The sequence below is a fragment of the Moschus berezovskii genome, chromosome 2 (genome assembly GCF_049115385.1).
Source record: "Moschus berezovskii isolate FMDL1 chromosome 2, NW_MosBer_1.0, whole genome shotgun sequence".
NCBI lineage: Eukaryota > Metazoa > Chordata > Mammalia > Artiodactyla > Moschidae > Moschus > Moschus berezovskii.
The window spans coordinates 111695522-111717732 of NC_142461.1; the positions used below are offsets into that span (position 1 = coordinate 111695522).

At 40.0% G+C, this 22211-nt stretch overlaps 1 protein-coding gene across 1 annotated transcript; it reads left to right on the forward strand.

Annotated features, from left to right (window-relative positions):
* Positions 1 to 6464: 6464 nt before the first annotated feature.
* Positions 6465 to 12880, forward strand: G6PC2 (glucose-6-phosphatase catalytic subunit 2). The gene is made up of 5 exons (XM_055398699.1): positions 6465 to 6682; positions 7254 to 7363; positions 9261 to 9372; positions 11352 to 11467; positions 12274 to 12880. The coding sequence occupies exons 1-5, from the start codon at positions 6465 to 6467 to the stop codon at positions 12783 to 12785; spliced, it is 1068 nt and encodes a 355-aa protein (XP_055254674.1). The 3' UTR covers positions 12786 to 12880.
* The last annotated feature ends 9331 nt before the right edge of the window (positions 12881 to 22211 follow it).

The following is a 22211-nucleotide window of genomic DNA, read 5'->3' on the forward strand; positions in this document are numbered from 1 at the left end:
TCACGACCAAGATAGTCACGATAACATGATCACTGACCTAGAGCCAGACATTTGGAATGTGAAGTCAAGTGGGCCTTAGAAAGCATCACTACGAACAAAGCTAGTGGAGGTGATGGAATTCCGGTTGAGCTATTTCAAATCCTGAAAGATGATGCTGTGAAAGTGCTGCACTCAATATGCCAGCAAATTTGGAAAACTCAGCAGTGGCCACAGGACTGGAAAAGGTCAGTCTTCATTCCAATCCCAAAGAAAGGCAATGCCAAAGAATGTTCAAACTACCGCACAATTGCACTCATCTCACATGCTAGTAAAGTCATGCTCAAAATTCTCCAAGCCAGGCTTCAGCAAAATGTGAACCGTGAACTCCCAGATGTTCAAGCAGGTTTTTAAAAGGCAGAGGCACCAGAGATCAAATTGCCAACATCCGCTGGATCATGGAGAAAGCAAGAGAGTTCCAGAAAAACATCTATTTCTGCTTCATTGACTATGCCAAAGCTTTTGACTGTGTGGATCACAATAAACTGTGGAACATTCTGAAAGAGATGGGAATCCCAGACCACCTGACCTGCCTCTTGAGAAACCTGTATGCAGGTCAGGAAGCAACAGTCAGAACTGGACATGGAACAACAGACTGGTTCCAAATAGGAAAAGGAGTACATCAAGGTTGTATATTGTCACCTGCTTATTTAACTTCTGTGCAGAGTACATCATGAGGAATGCTGGGCTGGAAGAAGCACAAGCTGGAATCAAGATTGCTGGCAGAAATATCAATAACCTCAGATATGCAGATGACACTACCCTTATGGCAGAAAGTGAAGAGGAACTCAAAGGCCTCTTGATGAAAGTGAAAGAGGAGAGTGAAAAGGTTGGCTTGAAGCTCAACATTCAGAAAACGAAGATCATGGCATCTGGTCCCATCACTTCTTGGGAAATAGATGGGGAAACAGTGGAAACCGTGTCAGACTTGATTTTTTGGGGCTCCAAAATCACTGCAGATGCTGATTGCAGCCATGAAATTAAAAGACACTTACTCCTTGGAAGGAAAGTTATGTCCAACCTAGATAGCATATTAAAAAGCAGAGACATTACTTTGCCAACCAAGGTCAGTCTAGTCAAGGGTATGGTTTTTCCTGTGGTCATGTATGGATGTGAGAGTTGGACTGTGAAGAAAGCTGATCGCCGAAGAATTGATGCTTTTGAACTGTGGTGTTGGAGAAGACTCTTGAGAGTCCCTTGGACTGCAAGGAGATCCAACCAGTCCATTTTAAAGGAGATCAATCCTGGGTGTTCATTGGAAGGACTGATGCTAAAGCTGAAACTGCAATACTTGGCCACCTCATGCGACGAGTTGACTCACTGGAAAAGACTCTCATGCTGGGAGCGATTGGGGGTAGGAGGAGATGGGGACAACAGAGAATGAGATGGCTGGATGGCATCACCGACTCGATGGACATGAGTTTGAGTGAACTCCGGGAGTTGGTGATGGACAGGGAGGCCTGGCGTGCTGTGGTTCATGGGGTCACGGAGAGTCGGACACGACTGAGCGACTGAACTGAACTGAACTAAAAGTGGTAACTAAGTTAAAATGAGGACATTAAAGTTGAGCATTAATACAATGTGACTCATGTCCTTATAAAAAGAGATTAGGACAGAGTCTCACAGCAGGAAGACCATTGAGGCCACGAGGAGAAGATGCCATCTGCAAGCCAAGGATGGAGTCCACTGAAGAAACCAACCCTGCTGACACCTTTATCTTGGGCTTGTGGGCTCCAATTTCTATCATCTAAACCACCCAGTATGATACTGCATATATTAGCCCTAGCAGAGGAATAAAATCCCTAAAAGAAAAGAGCGTTGGAGAGAAAGCACTATACAGGAATGGTGAGGGAGCTGGTTGGAGGAGGCAACGCCGAGAACGTATATATAAGCTAAAGCAGGAAAAGATAAAAAATGATGAACTATGGGAAGGAAACAGATTTAGCAGTTCCTGTTAAGAGGCAAAAGAAATCAAGGTGTTATGCTGTGGTTAATTACCCCACAGTCTACAGAAGCAGAGAGTCCTCAGGAGACAGTCTTTCTAAATTATCCACCTAAGATGAAAAGCTAATGTGCGACCAACTTCCTCACAGTCCACAGACTCTGAAGTACTGAATGAGTAAGAAGTTAAAATTTTAAGACAAAATGTATTTGATATCATTCACATTATAATTTAAGGAAGTTTATGAGGAAAGAATATGATAAAATATATGGCTCAAACACATCTTAGAAAAAAATAAAGCAAAGTAATGTCTTTCTTCATGGTTCATTAAAGAGATTATGGAAACTGATTATGCAAAAACAAAAAGGCCAAGAGTACAGACTCTGATTAGTCAAGGCCGATGCCTCACAGAATCATGATATACCTGAATAAATTGATTTGTCCTTGGCAAGCAAGCACATATCCTCATTTTAACTCAATAAGAATTATAGGGACTCCCCTGGTGGTCCAGTGGCTAGAACTTTGCACTCTCAACGCAGGGGACCCAGGTTCCATCCTTGGTCAAGGAACTAGATCCCACATGCCGCAACTAAGTTTGCAACTAAGAATTTCAGATATCACAACTAACGATCCTCCAAACTGCAACAAAGATAGACGATCCCAAGTACCACAACTGAGACCCAGTGCAGCCAAATAAATAAATATTAATAAATAAGAATTATAAACTCAGAATCCCAGGGAGTCCCTTATTTCTTGGTGGGATGCTGCATAAATTACTTCTGACATATGCTCATTCAATTTGTCTTGTGAAAGACAGAGTATACAAATGGACAATGGCCAGACCAAATATAACAACAGAACTCTGATCCACAACATCTGAAGCCAAATGCCCAGAGTGCTCAGAACTTGGTCAGTGATTGCCAGTTTCCCTACTTTTTGCCCCTGCCTTCAACTCAGGACCAACCAGAGAAAGCCAAATGGTTTCCCAAACCAATCACCTAAGATGCTTTGCTTCTAGAAGCTCATTTCCAGATTACACACGCCACCAACCACCTTTTATCAGAGCAACCCTGAGGCCTCCCTTCTTTGTTTTTATAAAGTGTTTCCAATCCTCTGTCCACTTTTGTGTTTTTGTCAGATGCATGAGATGGTGGCTGGCCCTTGCTAGCAAGCAGAATAAATAATCTCTGTTTGCTCTCATCTGAGTAAATTTAATTTATTTAGTGGTGCTAGTCTTAAAGAACCTGCCTGGCAATGCGGGAGACATAAGAGATATGGGTTTGATTCCTGGCTCAGAAAGATCCCCTGGATATGGAAATGGCAACCTACTCCAGTATTCTTGCCTGGACAGTGGAGCCTGGTGGGCTGTGGTCCATAGGGTCACAAAGAGTCAGACACAACTGAAACGACTTAGCACAGCACAATTTATTTCCATGCATGACTATTCCCAGAGAAGAAAACCTATGCTGGGTCCCAGGGGCACCAGCAGCAGATGGGCATCAGAGCTCCCCACAAGCTCTGGAGGGACCCATCTTTGTGCCACTTTATATTTCCTCCAGGGAAGATGTCAGCAACTGGGAAGTTAACAGTAGCCACTGAGTACCCACAACAACTGTGTCCCTGTTGTCAAATGATGGGATGAGCCACCCAACAATTCCAAGCGGTGTCTGTATCTGTGATGTCCTCTTAGTGATCAAGCAGCTGACCAGATGTGGTTCAGCGTCAACCAATCACGATACAGGGAAACTGGAGGTCTGGGTGGTTGAAAACATTTGAAACGAGATGGTTATGGCATTAGCTATTATTCATTTTGCAACTGTTTTAAAAATCTCATCAATGTTGGCCTTAAGCAACCAAGTCAAGGCTTAGATTGAGAAAAATCATTGCTCTGGAAACAAAATTTCATTTCCAAGCAGGCCTCCCATACTAAAAAACTGACCTGGGCAGTTACTTGTTCATTTCCTCATCCCTAAAATGAAGACCTCTGTGAAGTTAAAATCGGATAATAAGATGGAGTGTTTTATTATTATTATTATTTTATTACTTTGTCTGTGCCAGGTCTTAGTTGCAGCATGTGGGATCTAGTTCACTGACCAGAGACTGAACCCAGGCCCCCGGCATCGGGAGCTCAGAGTCTTAGCCACTGGACCACCAGCAAAGTCCCAAGATGAAGTATTTTTAAAGATAAATAACAGGCAGACTATAAAGGCAAGACATTCTAAAGCACAACTGAGTTTTCAGCACAATTACTTTTATCCCCAACACCCCTCAGATCAGATTAGCACAGTAGCGGGAGAGTGAGAGTGAATGTAATTCATAGTCTGCAGTCTGCCCGAGGGGAGAGCAAAACCTGGGGAGAGCCAGTGAGGGCTGACTACTTCCTGGCTCTCCTCCCACCACAGAAAAACTAATAAAGGAGACTGTGAGGTTCTCAGCATGGACAGAGACTGATATTCATTTCCTGGAAGACATTTAAAGACACTGTCTGAAAAATGATCTGATGCCACTTGCAGTCCTACTTAGTGACTGTCAGACCCAAGTTCTCATCCATAGAAGCCAGGCTGTGTTTTAAGCTCTTTTTGGGAGAGAAGCACAGAAAACTCAGTAAGCAAGGTTGCCATCACTATGCCCTATTTTATGAGAAGTGCACTTCAATTACCTCCATTGCTTCACCTCTTCTGGAGATTAGGGTTTTCTTTCATTCTAGAGATAGAGTCTCCAAAGACTTGACAACAAGATACATCACTTAGTGCAAAAATCGAATGTAATGGGAAATCCAATTAAGCCCAATAGTTGACATATTAAATGTCAGTGAAGCTTCTTTCAGGTAGACTTTTGGCAGAGGGAGGGGTTTAAGGCCAAAAGGAGAACAAGCTATGTATGAATTGCTTTATATCAATGATTTTCAATCCTAACTGCACATTGCAATCATTTGGAAAGTATTTTTAAAATGCTAATGCCTAACTTCCATAACCAGAAATTTAATTTATCTGGGAAAGACATGGCATTTTTTAAAAAGCATCCCAAAAGACTGGTTAGTCAAAACATTTCCTCCAAGAGAAGCAAAGAGTCTGGGAAGGTAGACACTGGATCTCCATAATAAGGTGCCATTAAATGATGGGGCCAGTCCTGTGGCCACGGCTGAGTTTTCTAAATTTGCTGGCATATTAAGAGCTTATTTAACTTATATGCAGAGCAGCAGCAGAGTACATCATGTGAAATGCTGGGCTGGATGAAGCACAAGCTGGAATCAAGATTGCCAGGAAAGATATCAATTACCTCAGATATGCAGGGCTTCCCTGATAGCTCAGTTGGTAAAGAATCTGCCCGCAGTGCAGGAGAGCTGGGTTCGATCCCTGGGTTTGGAAGATCCCCTGGAGAAGGGAAAGGCTACCCACTTCAGTATTCTGGCCTGGAGAGTTCCATGGACTATATAGTCCATGGGGTCATAAAGAGTTGGACACGACTGAGCAACTTTCACTTTCACGTTTCAGATATGCAGATGACACCACCCTTATGGCAGAAAGTGAAGAGGAACGAAAGAGCCTCTCGTGAAGATAAAAGAGGGGAGTGAAAAAGCTGGCTTAAAACTCAACATTCAAAACACTAAAATCATGGCATGCAGTCCCATCACTTCATGGCAAATAGATGGGGAAACCATGGAAACAGTGACAGACTTTATTTTCTTGGGCTCTGTCACATGAGCAACTCTCCCATGCTCTCAATTATTTTCTCTAGCCAATAAAAATATGCCTCTTTCCTAACAGTTCTACCATCTAGTAGACCTACGACTCAGTAATCTCCATATCTGCTTTCTGGCCTCACAGTCAAAAAGCAACACATTTCCTTCCAGATTTCATATACTCCATGCGTTTTTTTCTCTGTTCCACATCTCTCATATTATTCTCTTTGCTAATAAGGAAATATCAAAATATTTTTATTTAAACATCTGTAATCAGAAAATACTGTCATATCATATAAATTTTTCATGCCTAGATATTTACTCATCCGTTTTCCTGAAAGACCCAATAAAATAGTCAAAGAGCCACAGTCTATTTTAAATTAAAATGCATTGCTTTAAGGGCTATTTGACATGCAGTAATTATTTACATAGTCTTCTAGTGAAGCACAGAAATTGCTAATGTCTCTGCCCTTGAACGAAATGAACTGTGCAAAAATTTCAAGCAAACATGATCCAACTGTTCACACAAAAGACAGACTGCATAAGAAGTGCATTGTGTCTCTACCCAAATTTCCCCTCGACTTGCCACAGATCAGCATGTACTTCACCTCTTTGGCATCAATTAAAATCATAAAGCAGATGAACTTTTCAGCAGAGGAGGATAGACATGCCCTCTCCGCAGATGGTCAGTATCACATGTCACAGTAATGGCTGGACACGCCAAGAGAGTAACGTATAAAAATGGTAGAACTCAGAGCACTTCAGCTCCACTCGCTCTATGTTTAGAACTGCCTCTCTTTCAAGATGGATTTCCTTCATAGGAATGGAGTGCTCGTTATTCAGCATTTGCAGAAGGACTACCGAGCTTACTACAATTTTCTAAATTTTATGTCCAATGTTGGAGATCCCCGGAATATCTTTTCTATTTATTTTCCACTTTGGTTTCAACTTAATCAGACAGTTGGAACTAAGATGATATGGGTAGCAGTCATTGGGGATTGGTTCAATCTTATTTTTAAATGGTAAGCCTTCTGTTTTGTTTCATTCTTCATAAAGCTTCCTCTTAAATTTGTAGCTTTGGCTTAATGATCACATTTCAGATGTGTATAGTTTTACTTGGAAAATCTTTCAAACATACTGGTTAACTTGAAACACCTATTCGTTAACAGAACTTACAGAAAAGCATAGAAGTCTATAATTTATCTGACTTAGAAGTAAATTCCAAAAGCCTATAACATATATGGTGTGATTAACCAAGAAGTGAGTTAAACGAACTGCACCATAATGAACAGATTAATAATTCCAAGGACCACTTTGATATTTTGGGTCTAAGTATCCAAAGCACCAAAAGACTTCCCTTGCAAGGAAAAAAGTCCCTGTTTCTATTGGAAACTAGGATGCCCAAACTCCGTATGACTCATCCTCTATAATGAGAGACAGACCAGAACTTAAATTCTTTCAGTCTGTCAATAATGAGCTTTCCTCATCAACAGTCTGCTTGAGTCATTTTTATAGGAGAGAACAGCTAGTCTCCAATTAAGTAACAACTGTGTGTTTAAACATATATGCATATTTATATTTCTTTAAATACAGGATATTATTTGGTCATCGGCCTTATTGGTGGGTCCAAGAAACTCAGATTTACCCAAATCACTCAAGTCCGTGCCTTGAACAGTTCCCCACTACATGCGAAACAGGTCCAGGTAAGCTATTAAAGCAGCCTCAGGTTTCTAAAGATATTCCAACAGAGAGCCATTGTTCATGATTATCACCTAATAACTGTACAATATCACACAGGGAAGAAAATGGCATGGGTGAGGATGCTAAAAGTTCATAAACAAAAAATGCTAGTGAAAAGGGTAAAACTTTTATGAGTAAGAAATTTTCATTTTTTAAAAATTTGTAAAAGGATAAGTTAAGAGAATATTCCTCAAATGATTTTATTCTTGGCCTTTTTTTTTTTTGGAAGAAGGTCATGGTTTGATATAGAAATAAACAAAAGACAATTAACTAGAACAAATTAAAAAAAACTACATTATAATACTGGAAATGCTGATTTATCTGCTGCTGTGTACCCTTCAAAGTTACTATAGATCTTCTGAGAATCACATAAATGAGACAATAGACAAGGTTTCTGTAAGAAAGGTAAGGACTTCCTGGTATTACTATTGTCTGCCGAAATTCTCTCTAATCATAGAGTTATTTCTTTCCACTTTGTTTTTTCTCTTGTGTATACAGTATATAAGTAGACTTCTTGGTCCACTCTCTCATAAGTAAGATTTTGTATGAGTATAAAATCTTTACTAAAGTTTTAAATATATATATATATATAAAAGGTAAATTGCATATTGTTTTAATTTGTAAGATTATGTTATATTGTACCTCCACACAGTTTGTTACACAGCCTAAAATTCTTGACATTTGACATCTGAGACTAAACTTGAATACAGTGAATGCGTAAATTCCTAATAAGTTTTTGGAATATCTCTTTTTTTTTTTTGCTACCAAAAAAGTAGGCATCCATCTGTTATAGTACTTATCACACTGTACTATTATCAGTTATTTAATATCTGACTCCTCCAATAGACTGTGCATTCCATCATGTCAGGGATGGTATGTATTTTATTTTTGTGAAAACAATGCAGGCTGGTTGGCTGGCTGGATAGCATTTGGGACAATTGAAATGCTAGTTTGATTTATCCTAGAACTTTCCAGCACATGCTCTGTCTTATGAGACATTTTCTGGAAAAGAAAAAAAGAAATACTACATTCTACATTCACTCCTTGAAGTTTTCCAACGCATGAAACATATAAAAAGCCCTGACAATTTCTGTTTAAGAAATAGATTTGAAAGAACGAGATCCATAAGTAATCAATTTGTCTTTATTTAACTTGGTGTTTTTTAAAAAAAGACTGATGTTTAAGCTCAATGAATCTCCACTTGGTAAAAACTCAAGGAGTACATCAAAACAAAGTTATTTTTTTAAAAAAAGATCTAGCGACATGGGAAAGACATTCTGGGGATAGAAAGGTTTCCTGTCTGCAGATTTATTCTGCCAGGATTGATGCCACTTTGTAGCTTCCCTTTTCCATTTAATGACAAAGACTCCTAGTGCAGCAACCAGTCACAAGATGGGCATGGGGGTAGCTCACACATAGCAGTTAGTTGGTAAATCAGACCCAGCAGTGATAGCTTTAAGATGTTTGACTTTCAGCCCAAGGAAAACAAACTGATTCAAGATTCAATCCAAGTACTCCAATCTTGTCATCAGTTAAAAACAATTAGATATGAAGAATGACTAAGGATGTGACAGATTTTTTGATGCAGCTGCCTGAGTTCTTAATTAGACTTGAGCATTTTGATTTCTGGACCTCAGTGAACTTGAATAACCTTGGGGAAATTTTTTGAAATAGCATTTGACTCAATTCTGACTCAATTTTCTTTATTCTACCCATTACTAAACATTACATATAGCCTATGTCCTATGGCTTTTTTCTGAGTTATTTGTAATATTCATGACTAAGATGCTATTCTATTGTCCATTTCTGATAGTTGTACTCTATTAACCACCTTTCAAATGGATTACCACTTTCTTGCAGGAAGTCCATCTGGCCATGCAATGGGTTCATCATGTGTCTGGTATGTCATGGTGACAGCGGCCCTGAGCCACAGCATCAGTCAGATGGATAAGTCTTTTATCACTCTGCACAGGTCAGCTTAGCTCCAATCTCTGTAGCACTGGAATATGACAGTCTTAAACACAGAAAGTCTTTTTAAAAATTCAGTTTAGTGTATTTTTAATTATTGAAATGTACTTATTCAATTATATCATAGTCAATATAGCTAAATGAATAGAAGATTAATATTTTGCTTTAAGATAATACCTTAATTAGCTTACAATGATTACCACATTACAGGGTTGGAAATGTTTAACTGATTAATGACTTTTTAAATGTGCCTTTGGGGTTCCCATAATACTGTACTCACTTTGGTAGTTCATAAATAAGTCATTTAAAATTATATAAGGAAGTATTTTTGCATGCATATTCCCTTAATTTAAGATTAAACAGAAATTTTTGAGAAGCCTCGTTCCCCTCAAATGCATGGGTTACTTTAGCATAATTATGCTTTCTTCTTTGAATAACTAATAATTTTGACATAAATAACATATATTCTAGCTTTAAATATTATGCAATCTTTTAATTAAAAATGTCCAGAAGCAAACTTAAATTCTAATATTAGTAGATTTAATGTTAGTAGATTCATAACATTCTGAAAGGCCTAGACCTTTAAATTATTCAAAATTTTTATACTTTTTCCTTCTTTTCTTTCCTCATATAGTTTAACTATCATTAAAACAATTTTGAGCAACACTTTAATCAGAAATTATTAGGCAGTCTGAGGTAAGATTCTCCAGTTAATTGCATAAAAGATACTATAAGATACACCATTACATGGAAGTTGTTTATAATAAAGAACTTCCAAAGTCCATCTCATATTCCACTTTTCAGAGTAATATTGGGTACTATACAAAACAAATGCAAAGGAATTTGGGCATCTTTAAAGTTTATACTAATGAGACTGTGACCTGTATGCCTTAAGGTATTCATTATCCAATCCAAAACGACAATGGTAAAAACATGTTGTAATTTTTAAAAATTAGCATTTTCTATCCACAGACAATTTTTCAAAGTAGGAATCTAGATAAGCCTTGCCTTTTCTCTGTAGTTCATTTTCTCCTCCAGTTCTCAAACCTGGAAAATTATTTGTTTCTTCTAAAAAAAAATTCTCGACTCTTCTTTGATTCTTATAACTACATCATTTCGTTGATCCATCAAAATGTACTGAGTGCCCACACCTTACCTAAATATTATCACATCCTTGTTGATTCTTCTTCCATATGGATAACCCCTGCTTACTTTCTCTTTGAAAATCTTGTTTCTCTCTATTCCTTAACTTTTCAATATCCAAAATTTAGTCCAATTATCAAGGACAAATCATTCAGAACTGTCAAGGATTCCTAGAACTCATTATTGCTAATATTTTTTATTAAAATGATGAACATTGCTTGGACTTAAATATTTTTATAAGTTTTCTGTATACTGCTGCTTCTAATTCAACATATATAACCCATCGGTCACTTTCTCTTTCTTATTTTCTATGTGTCAAAAACCAAGGGACCAGGACTCTTGAGAGCTTGAGAGTCTTGAAATTAAACCCAATGAAAACTTGCCCTTGATGGAATGCCTGTGTACTTTTCATCATATTGGCAGTTACCTCTTCTGTGAGTTTTCTTCAAGCAAAAAGATGTTGAGAGAGGAAAGAGGAAGCACATATGACAAGGAGTAAAAATATATATAATTTATTCTAGATCACTGTAGATATTAATAATTCCCCCAAACTTGACTTTCCCTTCATTAGAATAATTATCAGGATGCCAAGTTGGTTTCTTTTCACAGCGTTTATTAAAATTTCACAATATAGCCTAGCATTGGTTCAGTTTAATGCATCGATAAATATAGAAACATCTTTTAAAACATTTGAAATTGAAAGACCCCCTAGAATTATGATATTACATCACAGCTAGAAGATTCCTCTGTGAAAGATAATCTGGTGTCAACCCCGCACCCATTTTTAAGAGTGATACAATTTCTTTGCTTTTTATGCTTTTCTCTATTTTTCCATCGTAGACTGACTTGGTCATTTCTTTGGAGTCTTTTTTGGTTGATTCAAATCAGTGTCTGCATCTCCAGAGTATTCATAGCAACACATTTTCCTCATCAAGTTATTCTTGGAGTAATTGGTGGTAAATATGATCACTTACCTTTTGTTGTATCATTGAAAGCTTTAGTGTCCTTTGTTTTATGTTGTCAGATTCTCCCTGCTAAATGATTCCCCAAACTCAGGTAATTCTGTCAAGCCACTGATAGTTAATGCTGCCCTAGGAGCTTAAGCGGTTCTTCATATCTCTCAAATTCTCCATACAGACAATGGCACATTCTCACTCAAAAGTATAAGCGCATAACCTCTTGGTGACATGATTGGGCTTCTCTAAAGTGTGACTAGTGCCGAGTCCAACTCCTGAGCCACCACGAAGGACAGTGTGCTTGTGTCTTGCTTTGGGAGACTCAATAATGGCCTTCCAACCTGCACACCATGTCACTTTCTTGGAAACACCTGCAGTGATTATTACCTAACTGTGGACTTCATTCAGCAGTTGCTTTGTATTTCTACCAGCATTCACAATGATCGAGTTTCCGCTTTTCAACTCCACATATCTTTCAAAGGCTCTCTACATTAACTGGCTGTGGCAATTGAAATATTCATTGCAAGCACCTAGATCAGTGCTCTGCCTATAAAGTGGGTTGTCACTCAGTGCCCTGGACTCCTGAAAGATCCCCCTGTGCTAATGTGGATAGATAAAAGACCATGGGGAAACTGAAGTTTCAGTTACTGCCTTAAAAAAACAGGCTTTGGAAAATGGATAGAACCTAGGTTTCTACAACCCTTTATCATTGAAAACTGTGGCTAAATTCTTCAATGCAGAGAGGAATGATTCCTGAGAGTCTCAAAGGCACACAGTTCTGTTCAGTGTTGCTTTCCAATCCCCAGGCGTCCTGGTAGCGGAGGTCTTTGAATACACTCCAGGTATCCAAACAGCCAGCCTGAACGCATACCTGAAGACCAACCTGTTCCTCTTCCTGTTTGCATTTGGCTTTTACCTGCTTCTCAGACTTCTTGACATTGACCTGCTGTGGTCCGTGCCCATAGCCAAGAAGTGGTGCGCCAACCCTGACTGGATCCACATTGACACCACACCTTTTGCTGGACTTGTGAGAAACCTTGGGGTCCTCTTTGGCTTGGGCTTTGCAGTTAACTCAAAGATGTTCCTCAGGAGTTGTGGAGGAGAAAATGGCTACAGGCTGAGCTTCCGGCTGCTCTGTGCCCTGGCCTCGTTGACGACCCTGCAGCTCTACCATTTCATCAAGATCCCCACTGACACCGAGTATTTGTTTTATGTGCTGTCTTTCTGTAAAAGTGCATCCATCCCACTGACTGTGGTTGCCCTGATTCCCTACTGTATTCATATGTTAATGAAACCAAGAACAAAAAAGCTTAATTAGAATTGTGTGGAGGTTTAGTGCCTGTGGCCCCAGGATGACGCTACCCTATCCTCACATAGGACCAACAGGGCAGAGAGAAACTGGAGGCTTCCAGTTGGAGGTCACAAATGGCAGCCATAAGACCCAGTCCACTCACATATATGCTTAGTTTGACCTTCAGAATTACCTGTGTTCCCCCATCTTTTAGAGTGTATGTTAGTTAGTCAACAATTCCTGTTTGACTTTTTGTAACCCCCAGGGATGGCAGCCTGCTAGGCTCCTCTGTCCAGTGGAATTCTTCAGGCAAGAATACTGGAGTGGGTAGCCATTCCCTTCTCCAGGGTATCTTCCCCACCTTGGGTTTGAACCCTGGAACTCCTGCGTTGCAGGCAGATTCTTTACCCCTGAGCCTCCAGAGAAGCCCTGATTTTAGATTAGTTGCCAATATTTTAAAACCAGGATATTTGACATAAAAGTTTGGATTTCTGTATTTTCCTGAATAATCTGACTGTATGGTGACACAGGGCCTGCATTCCCAGCTGGAGACAGTCCACTGTGGCCGACTGTCCCCAGAAGGAGACATGCACTCTGCATGCCGTCGCTGTGTTCAGCACCTCACAGAGCCACCAGTAGCAGAAAACTCTATCATCTTCAAGTCAGGTTGCTTCCGGCTCCTGTGGGCATTTTAATGGCAGTCAGATCTGATCCCCTCAGTGTTTAGATAAGGAAGTGGAGCTTTATTCAGGTGAAAAAACTCACTGTTATCACACCACCATCAGAACATTAGAACCCAATCTTCTGATACCCATTTACATGACACTGTATTTTGTTTCTTCAAGAGGTAAAAATCTATAGGAATGAATGATTTTACATAGGTTCTATGATTTTGCCATTGAAGTCAGTAATTTTTCCAGAAATGACCTTAAAATATCATATCCTGTTTGACTTATATCAAGTACGCTGGGTACAGATGGGGCCAGCAGTAGCTCTAGTTATGGTTACATATCCACAGGGAAGGAAATAGGCTGGGTTACTTTCTGGACTTGAATCTCTTCTTAACTCTTGGTCCCTGTTTTATGGTAGTGCTTTCCAACATTTTAATAAACTCTTTTGAATACTCTCTGCTTAGAATATTATTTACTCCACCTCAAAGTTTTGTCTCTTCATTATGTCATCCTTATACGTTATTTTTAGGAGCTAATCTTTCAAAACCAGGGAAATCAAGTGCCTTCCTGTAGGTCATGCTCTAACCCAGGAAAACTGTGAAATGCTTATATTTATTAGTTGAGTTCCACATGTACTGAACTGTGATGAAAATATACAGCTTTACTAGCTTTACTTTAGAAAGTTATTATTGATGGAATGCTAACATACTAAAAGTTTTTCAGTAAATATCTTTCCCCTCCACTGGACCTAGTAATTCTAAACTTAGTGACCTGTGATCTACCATAACACTTTATGTAATTCTTCTGAAGAATACCAATATATGAATTATTTTAGATATTATATTAAATAATCCATAAATATGTATGAAAACACCAGTTCTAGCAAGTGTTATTTGACAAAATATTAGTTGAGGTTAACAAAACCTCTCAAAATCAAAGTAATTATTTGTCCCTTTTGACTCACTGGAAAAGACTCTGATGCTGGGAAAGGTTGGGGGCGGGAGGAGAAGGGGACGACGGAGAATGAGATGGCTGGATGGCATCACTGACTCTGTGGACATGAGTTTGAGTGTACTCTGGGAGTTGGTGATGGACAGGGAGGCCTGGCGTGCTGTGATTCATGGGGTCGCGGAGTCGGACACGACTGAGCGACTGAACTGAACTGAAGTATACTTACTAAGTATAAGCTGTTACTTTTACAAAACACAATTTGTGATAGCTTTTGTTAGAAAAGGTAACTGAACTTGGATTCGGAGGTTGAGTGATTCCTAAGCAAGAAGGTGAGGATGATGAATGATTATGTTAAGAATGAAATTTTTCTCATGTCAATGGGGCCTTTGGGTGAAGGAGAGTAACATGATACTGAAGATGTTGCCCCTTGTTCATTAGTTCAATCCCTCCCACCTCAGCCCTCTCTTGGTCAGTAGAAAGTCACACGAATCCTTTAATCCTTTATGAAGCACAGGTTCAATCCCTGGGTCAGTAAGATTCCCTGGAGAAGGAATTGGCAACCGACTCCGGTATTCTTGCCTGGAGAATCTCATGGACAGAGGAGCCTGGCAGACTGCAGTCCATGGGTAGCATAGAGTCAGACACGACTGAAGTGACTAAGCACACATGCCGCATTACATCCACCTCTGCACTTGTCAGAGATCTCATTCCTGTCTGAGAGCCCTTCATCAGAGTTTCACTTGAAGTTAGTAATGTTTGTTTTGAAGAATCACCCATCCCGACACAGCATCAGCTTGCTGTCACCAAGGCCTGAGGAAAGTGGGATACTGATACCCAGTGGGATTTTGCTACAATGTTTGACTCCACCATAAACCCCTTCTTGATTCTCACAGAGAAGTTCTCTTCAGCCACCGCATTGCAAGTCCTGTCTGTGGGGTGATGCATGATCCTCAGAAGGGGAATAGGATGAGGTATGGGCTCATTTTCTATAATTAATCCCCAACAACTCAAACCCCATCTGCCATAAAGTCCTAAAGTCCCCGTGTGATGAAATTCCCCTCTTTGCTCTAGTTGAAGTCTCCTGTAGGGATTCATATGGTGGCGAGCTGCTTTTACAAATTGAAACTGCTTAGACAGCTAGAGGAAGAGCTTCTCACAGCCTTGGAGAAAATGCCTGCCTTTAGTATTGATGGAAAAGACTCTACTGGTTCCAAATTATTCGCCAAAAGTAAGGAAAATTGAGCTCATTTGACTTACTGTAACTTAACCATATATTCAAAATGTCTACATAGCTACATATTCAGAAGAAAAATTTCAGTATGAGTTTTCAAGATGAGAAATCTAGACAGGGGACTTGAGAAACTGTCTAGTCAAGCATACATTTGAAAGGAATGCAAATTAATTAATTATTGCTGAAACTAGCTACCAAGAATAGTGTTGAATCTCTTTCCTTTGACAACCAGAGGATGTCTGCCTCATCCTCAACCTATTGAAAGGATGTCTGTCAACCCATCACCAAGGGTTAAATTGGTGCATTCTCTATGCCTATTTCAGTATAACAGAAGGATGATTTTTAAAATTCTTATAAGATGCCCTTGAAGTTCAAAGTTGTATCTCTCTGGGTCATCCCCGCATGCCAGCCCCGAGCATCCTATAACATGCATCGACCCTGAACTAGTGATTCGTTTCACATATGACAACATACGTGTTTCAATGCGGGGATGACCCAGAGGGAGGATAAAGGGAGGAGGGAGGTGGGAGGGGGTTCAGGAGGGGGAACTTATGTAAACCCGGGGCAAATTCATATCAATGTATGGCAAAACCAACCAATATAATATTGTAAAATAATTTGCCTCCAATAAAAAATAAATTAACTACAAAAAAATAAAAGTTGTATCTCTCAATACTTTATATTTATTCACACCCTGTAAATAAATTTGATGCATACAAAAAAAACCACAAAAAAAAAACCTTGGTATAAGAGAAAGTCAAAAGACTTTTTTTTTAAAGAAGTTATTCATTTCTTAAGGATATGAAGCCTGTATATTCCATATTCTAGCACGTCAATTGAACTTTATGCAGTAATGGAAATGCTCTATGTCTGTGCTGTCCAATGTGGTAGCCACTAGCCATGTATGGCTATTAAAAAGCATTTCATTACTTTCTTGAAATGCAGCTAACACAACTGAGGAATTGCATTTTAAAATTTTATTTATTTTTGATTAAAGTTAAATAGTTGTGTGCATCTGTGGCTACTGAATTGGGTAACACAGATCAAATCACACAGTGCTTTTCCCTGAAAAAAATTTTTGTTTTTTCTTTTTAATTTATTTTTTAATTGAAGGATAGTTGCTTTACAGAATTTTGTTGTTTTCTGTCAAACCTCAGCATGAATCAGCCATAGGTATACATGCAGCCCCTCCCTTTTGAACCTCCCTCCCATCTCCCTCCCCATCCCACTCCTCTAAGAGGTTGATGCAGAGCCCCTGTTTGAGTTTCCTGAGCCACACAGCAAATCCCCATTGGCTATCTATTTTACATATGGTAATGCAAGTTTCCATGTTACTCTTTCCACACATCTCACCTTCTCCTCCCCTCTCCCCATGTCCATAAGTCTATTCTCTATGTCTGATTCTCCACAGTTGCCCTGTAAATAAGTTCTTCAGCACCATTCTTCTAGATTCCGTATATATGTGTTGCTGCTGCTGCTGCTAAGTCACTTCAGTCGTGCCCGACCCTGTGCGACCCCACAGATGGCAGCCCACCAGGCTCCCCCGCCCCTGGGATTCTCCAGGCAAGAACACTGGAGTGGGTTGCCATTGCCTTTTCCAATGCATGAAAATGAAAAGTGTAAGTGAAGTTTCTCAGTCATGTCCGACTCTTAGCAACCCCATGGACTGCAGCCTACCAGGCTCCTCCATCCATGGGATTTTCCAGGCAAGAGTACTGGAGTGGGTATATGTGTTAGAATATGATATTTACCTTTCTCTTTCTGACTTGCTTCACTCTGTATAATAGGTTCTAGGTTCATCCACCTCATCAGAACTGACTCAAAGGCATTCCTTTTTTTGGCTGAGTAATATTCCATTGTGTGTATGTACCACAACTTCTTTATCTATTCATCGTCGATGGGCATCTAGGTTGCTTCCATGTTCTAGCTATTGTAAATAGTGCTGCAATGAACAATGGGATACATGTATCTTTTTCAATTTTGGTTTCCTCAGGGTATACACCTAGGAGTGGGATTGCTGGGTCATATGGTGGTTTTATTCCTAGTTTTTTAAGGAATCTCCATACCGCCTTCCATAGTGGCTCTATCGATTTACATTCCCACCAACAGTGTGAGGTGATATCTCATTGTGGTTTTGATTTGCATTTCTCTAATAATGAGCAATGTTGAGCATCTTTACACATTTAAAAGGAAATTTTAAAAAGCTAATAGTAAACTGCTGTGATTTTGAGGAAAATCCTCTGCAGATCTGAGAGTCTGTCTATGGAGCTCTCTTGTCTTACTCTGTCCTATGGACTGGAATCACCTTGGTCTCCCAGGACTCTTAGCTCTGTTGCCTCAGACCAGAGAGTCTGCATTTTTCCTCCCTCTGTGCTCCAGAAACCCTTGAAGGGTCACAAAACTGAGTGGAGCTTTATCCAGTATTCCTATAGATGGATGACTTCCTGACCAAGTTTTCCTGCTTGGCTGGGTCTGTCATACCTGTACTCTGGATACCAGTACTTCTGAAGATATTCAGAAACTGCTTAAAAAGAATCACCGATGTCTAGTTGCATTGGAGGATTTGGCCCTCATTGACTGACTGTCCAAGCCTCTCTGGAAATTGCAAACAGCCTCATGGAAAAACGGACCTCAAAGTTTCCAAGAAACTAAGGTAGTGTTCCTAATTTTTCCTTCCCCTTACCTTTAATGCTTTCTGAGGCTGATTCCATACTGAAGGTAAAGCAGTGGTATTTATTTTTTAAAGTCTTTTTTAAATCTTCATTTTGTCTTTTCTTTTAAAAAATGCTAAAGGCAAGAAAGGTGGGTAAGAAGCAATATTTCAGAAACTTCTGCCAAATGACAGCAACTCACTAGAAAACTCTAAGAAATATAAGTTATTTCAGAAACTTCTGCCAAATGACAGCAACTCACTAGAAAACTCTAAGAAATATAAGTGCTTCCTTTTAGCTCTGCAGAGGACAAATGCAATTTATGTCAAATCTCAGGCCGATTTGGTGTGGAGTACTAATTACTGTCTTTGCTATTCTTTGATGGTGATCACAGTGATGACCTGGAAGAAATCATATCTTGTTTATTTTGGCAGCACAGATCTGATTGCACTCAAAAAGGAAAGAAATTCAAAGACTGAGGTTATAAAGGTTAATGTAAGACCGATTAATTATTTTGTTTGAATTTTTAAATTTTTTTGAATCTTTTCTTTGAAGATTTTGCCACAAGACTTCTGAATCTGTCTTCAGCTCAAAACCTGTGATATTTTCCCTGAAGACCACTGTGTTCTAAAGAAGCTGCTGGGGACCAGGGAGGGGAAGGAGAGAAGGGTGGCAGCTGTGTTCCTCCCTAGTGGGGTTTGCGGCACAGACCAGGGGCTGCCCCCAGGAGCGATCAGTGCCATCCACCTTGGCCCATCTCCAGTGCTGGCGCATGTGGGAGCAGCAACCTCTGCCCTGGGACAGCCTGGGCACTCTTCAGGAGGAGCAGGCTCACGTGTGTCTCAGAAAGAAACCCAGAGCTGGTTAAGATGAAGAGCTTCCTTTCTCCTCCAACTCCCTCCTGCCTTTCATATCAAGTGGGCCAATCACACCCCAACTTCTGGTCAAGGACTTGACTTCTCCCTGGATTCAGTCTGTATCTTAGGAACAGTACAGTCCAGACTGTGATGTCTCCTCACATACCCTGCCATTGATGGAAGAAGTTTTCTAAAGGTGGACATTGCATTCACACATCACTGCCTTTCTTAGACACCACCATTGCCCTCAAGCTCAACAATTGTGCATTGAAAGCATCTGATCCTTGAGATCTCTTTTTCTTCAGAATCATTCTGAACTCTGCCTTTTTATAATTTCTTTTTGAGTGAAAGAAATCATAGAGGCCTTGCTGTCTTTATATTTAAAGATTGCATTGACTTAACAAGGGGGAAGTAAATATTCCTGTCTGAGTTTGTGAAATTTTTGTGTGAGTCTAACTCGTTTGGCATTGAGGTGTTGATGCCCTGCTCATGCTGGCCAATCAAAAAGTGGTACCACATGTCCCTGTATAGATCCCCAAAGGTGTCAGAACTCAAGAGGGTAGGTGTTAGCAGATTCACAGACAGATAGATGTACAAAAGACTTTGTGGAGCTTGGCAGCAAGCACCCTGGATCGAGTCCTTTGACTAGGTTCTAAATGTCTCTGTGTTTAACTCCTGGGACGCTGGGAGTCCTTTTAATGTTGGTGGATTCAGTTGACCAGTTTCTCAAATGAGAGACTTAAAATGGACTTAGGATGAAAGGTTCCTTCTAGCTCTGAAATTCTGCAACTCTGAGGATCTCATTCCATAAAATTGGAAGAAGAGCCAATTACATTAAATGTTGTGTGTGCTGTCGCTCAGTCATATCCAACTTTTTGTGGCCCCATGGTAGTCCACCAGGCTCCTCTGTCCATGGAATTTTCCAGGCAAGGGTACTGCAGTAGGTTGCCATTTCCTGCTCCAGGACATCTTCCCAATCCAGGGATCACCTGCGTCTCCTCCATTACCGGCAGATTCTTTACCACTGAGCCACCTGGGAAGCCCTCACGTTAAATTTTACTTACTTGCAATAAACAAGGCTGTAAATTCTAAAGTGTACTCCATTTTGTAATATGATACTTTAATAAACAGGTTTAGATTTATAGAATACATTTTGGTCTTTAAAGCATCCTATTCCAATTAGAATCTGAATTGTATCACTATGAAAAGAGGTGCATAGAAAGATGTGAAATAATGTAACTGACATTTGAGGCCAAAAATAGTCACATGAAAATAGTCACAGACTTCCTACTTGCTTATCTTACATAAGGAAGAAAGTATTAGTCGCTCAGTCCTGTCTGACTCTCTGTGACCCCATGGACTGTAACCCACCAGGCTCCTCTGTCCATGGAATTCTCCAGGTATGAATACTGGAATGGGTAGCCCTTCCCTTCTCCAGGGGATCTTCCCAACCCAGGGATCTCTCCTTCATTGTAGGCAGATTTTTTTACCATCTGAGCCACCAGGAAAGCCTCTATCTCTCTCTATCAACCTAGTGGGGTGGGATGGGGAGAGAGATGGGATGGAGGTTCAAAAGGGAGGGGATACTTGTACACCTATGGTTGATTCATGTTGAGGTTTGACAGAAAACAACAAAATTCTGCAAAGCAATTATCCTTCAATAAAAAATACATTAATTAACAAAAAAGAAAAGAAAGAAAGCCCCTATCTTACAAAAGAGATTCTGTAACTAAATCACCAGCTCCATTTCCCTTTCCTTAACATCCTAAAGAGGATATTCTTCTTGCTGGAAGAAATACTAGTGGGATATGTATGGTAATAGGCTGACTGAGAAGAAGGGGAAGGACAAGAAAAGTTTGCTTTGTGTGAAGAAGGCTTGCAGGTACTTAACCAACTCTGCTATATGAGGAAAGTGATTAGAACTTTGAAACAGCATTTTAGTAAGTTTGTTGTGAACTAATTACGGATCTCTCAAAGACATAAGGGGCTTCCCAGGTAACTCAGCTGGTGAAGAATCCACCTATAATGCAGGAGACCCTGATTTGATTCCTGGGTCAGGAAGTTTCCCTGAAGAAGGGATAGGCTACCCACTCCAGTATCCTTGGGATTCCCTGGTGGCTCAGATGGTAAAGAAACCTGCAGTGCAGGAGGCCTGGGTTCAATCCCTGGGTTGGGAATATCCCCTGGAGGAGGGCATGGCAACTCACCCCAGTATTCTTGCCTGGAGAATCCCCATGGACAGAGGAGCCTGGTGGGTTCCAGTCCACAGGGTCACAGAGTCAGATGACTGAGCAACTAAGCACAGCACAGCACAAAGACATAAAGATAATGTTTACTTTATAATTCTTTATGACTATTGAAATGTACTTCTTGACTACAACACAACTCTAATATCAAATTATATGACACCAAGATTTTTGAGGATGACCACGCTAAATTAAATTAGAGGTTCAGTTCCACATAGCTTCAAAAATCTTCTCAGGCTCAAACAGGGTCCCTTCTGTCTTCTTTTTTTTTCCTGACTTCTCCACCCTCCCCCAACACCTGACAAACACTTATTAAATTCCTTTCGATGATAGAGATACAAGGTTGAGTTCAATATAGGCCTTTCCTGGGGGAGATTCCACGGGGTCCAGGCTCTGGATGGCCTGCACTATCTCCAGCCTGTGGGCTTGGAAGAATTGGGTTGAGACTGTCTCCAGCTACAAATTAGTTGGTGACTTAATTCCCCATCTATTCTAGTCCATTCGGTTTCAAATTCATCCTCTTCTTGAATCACTTTCAAGTCTGGCTATATCCCACCCGTGGAAGCCAGGCCAGTCCGTCTGGCATCAGTTTTATATTAGTAATGTGAGAGGATGAGAAAGCATAGCCATAAAGCACCAAGTGTTTAAGTAAATGTCTCCTTTGCTTCAAGCATAATGAAGCAGGGTACGTGAAATGTTCTAGAAAACAGCTGGAATGAGCTGAGGACATCCATCCAGTGATATTTCCTTCTCAGAGCAGTGACATTTGCAAAAAGACATATTAATTCTTTCTTTCACTTAATATTTGTGGAAGACCTCTGGATTTAAAGGACATATTTTGAGGTC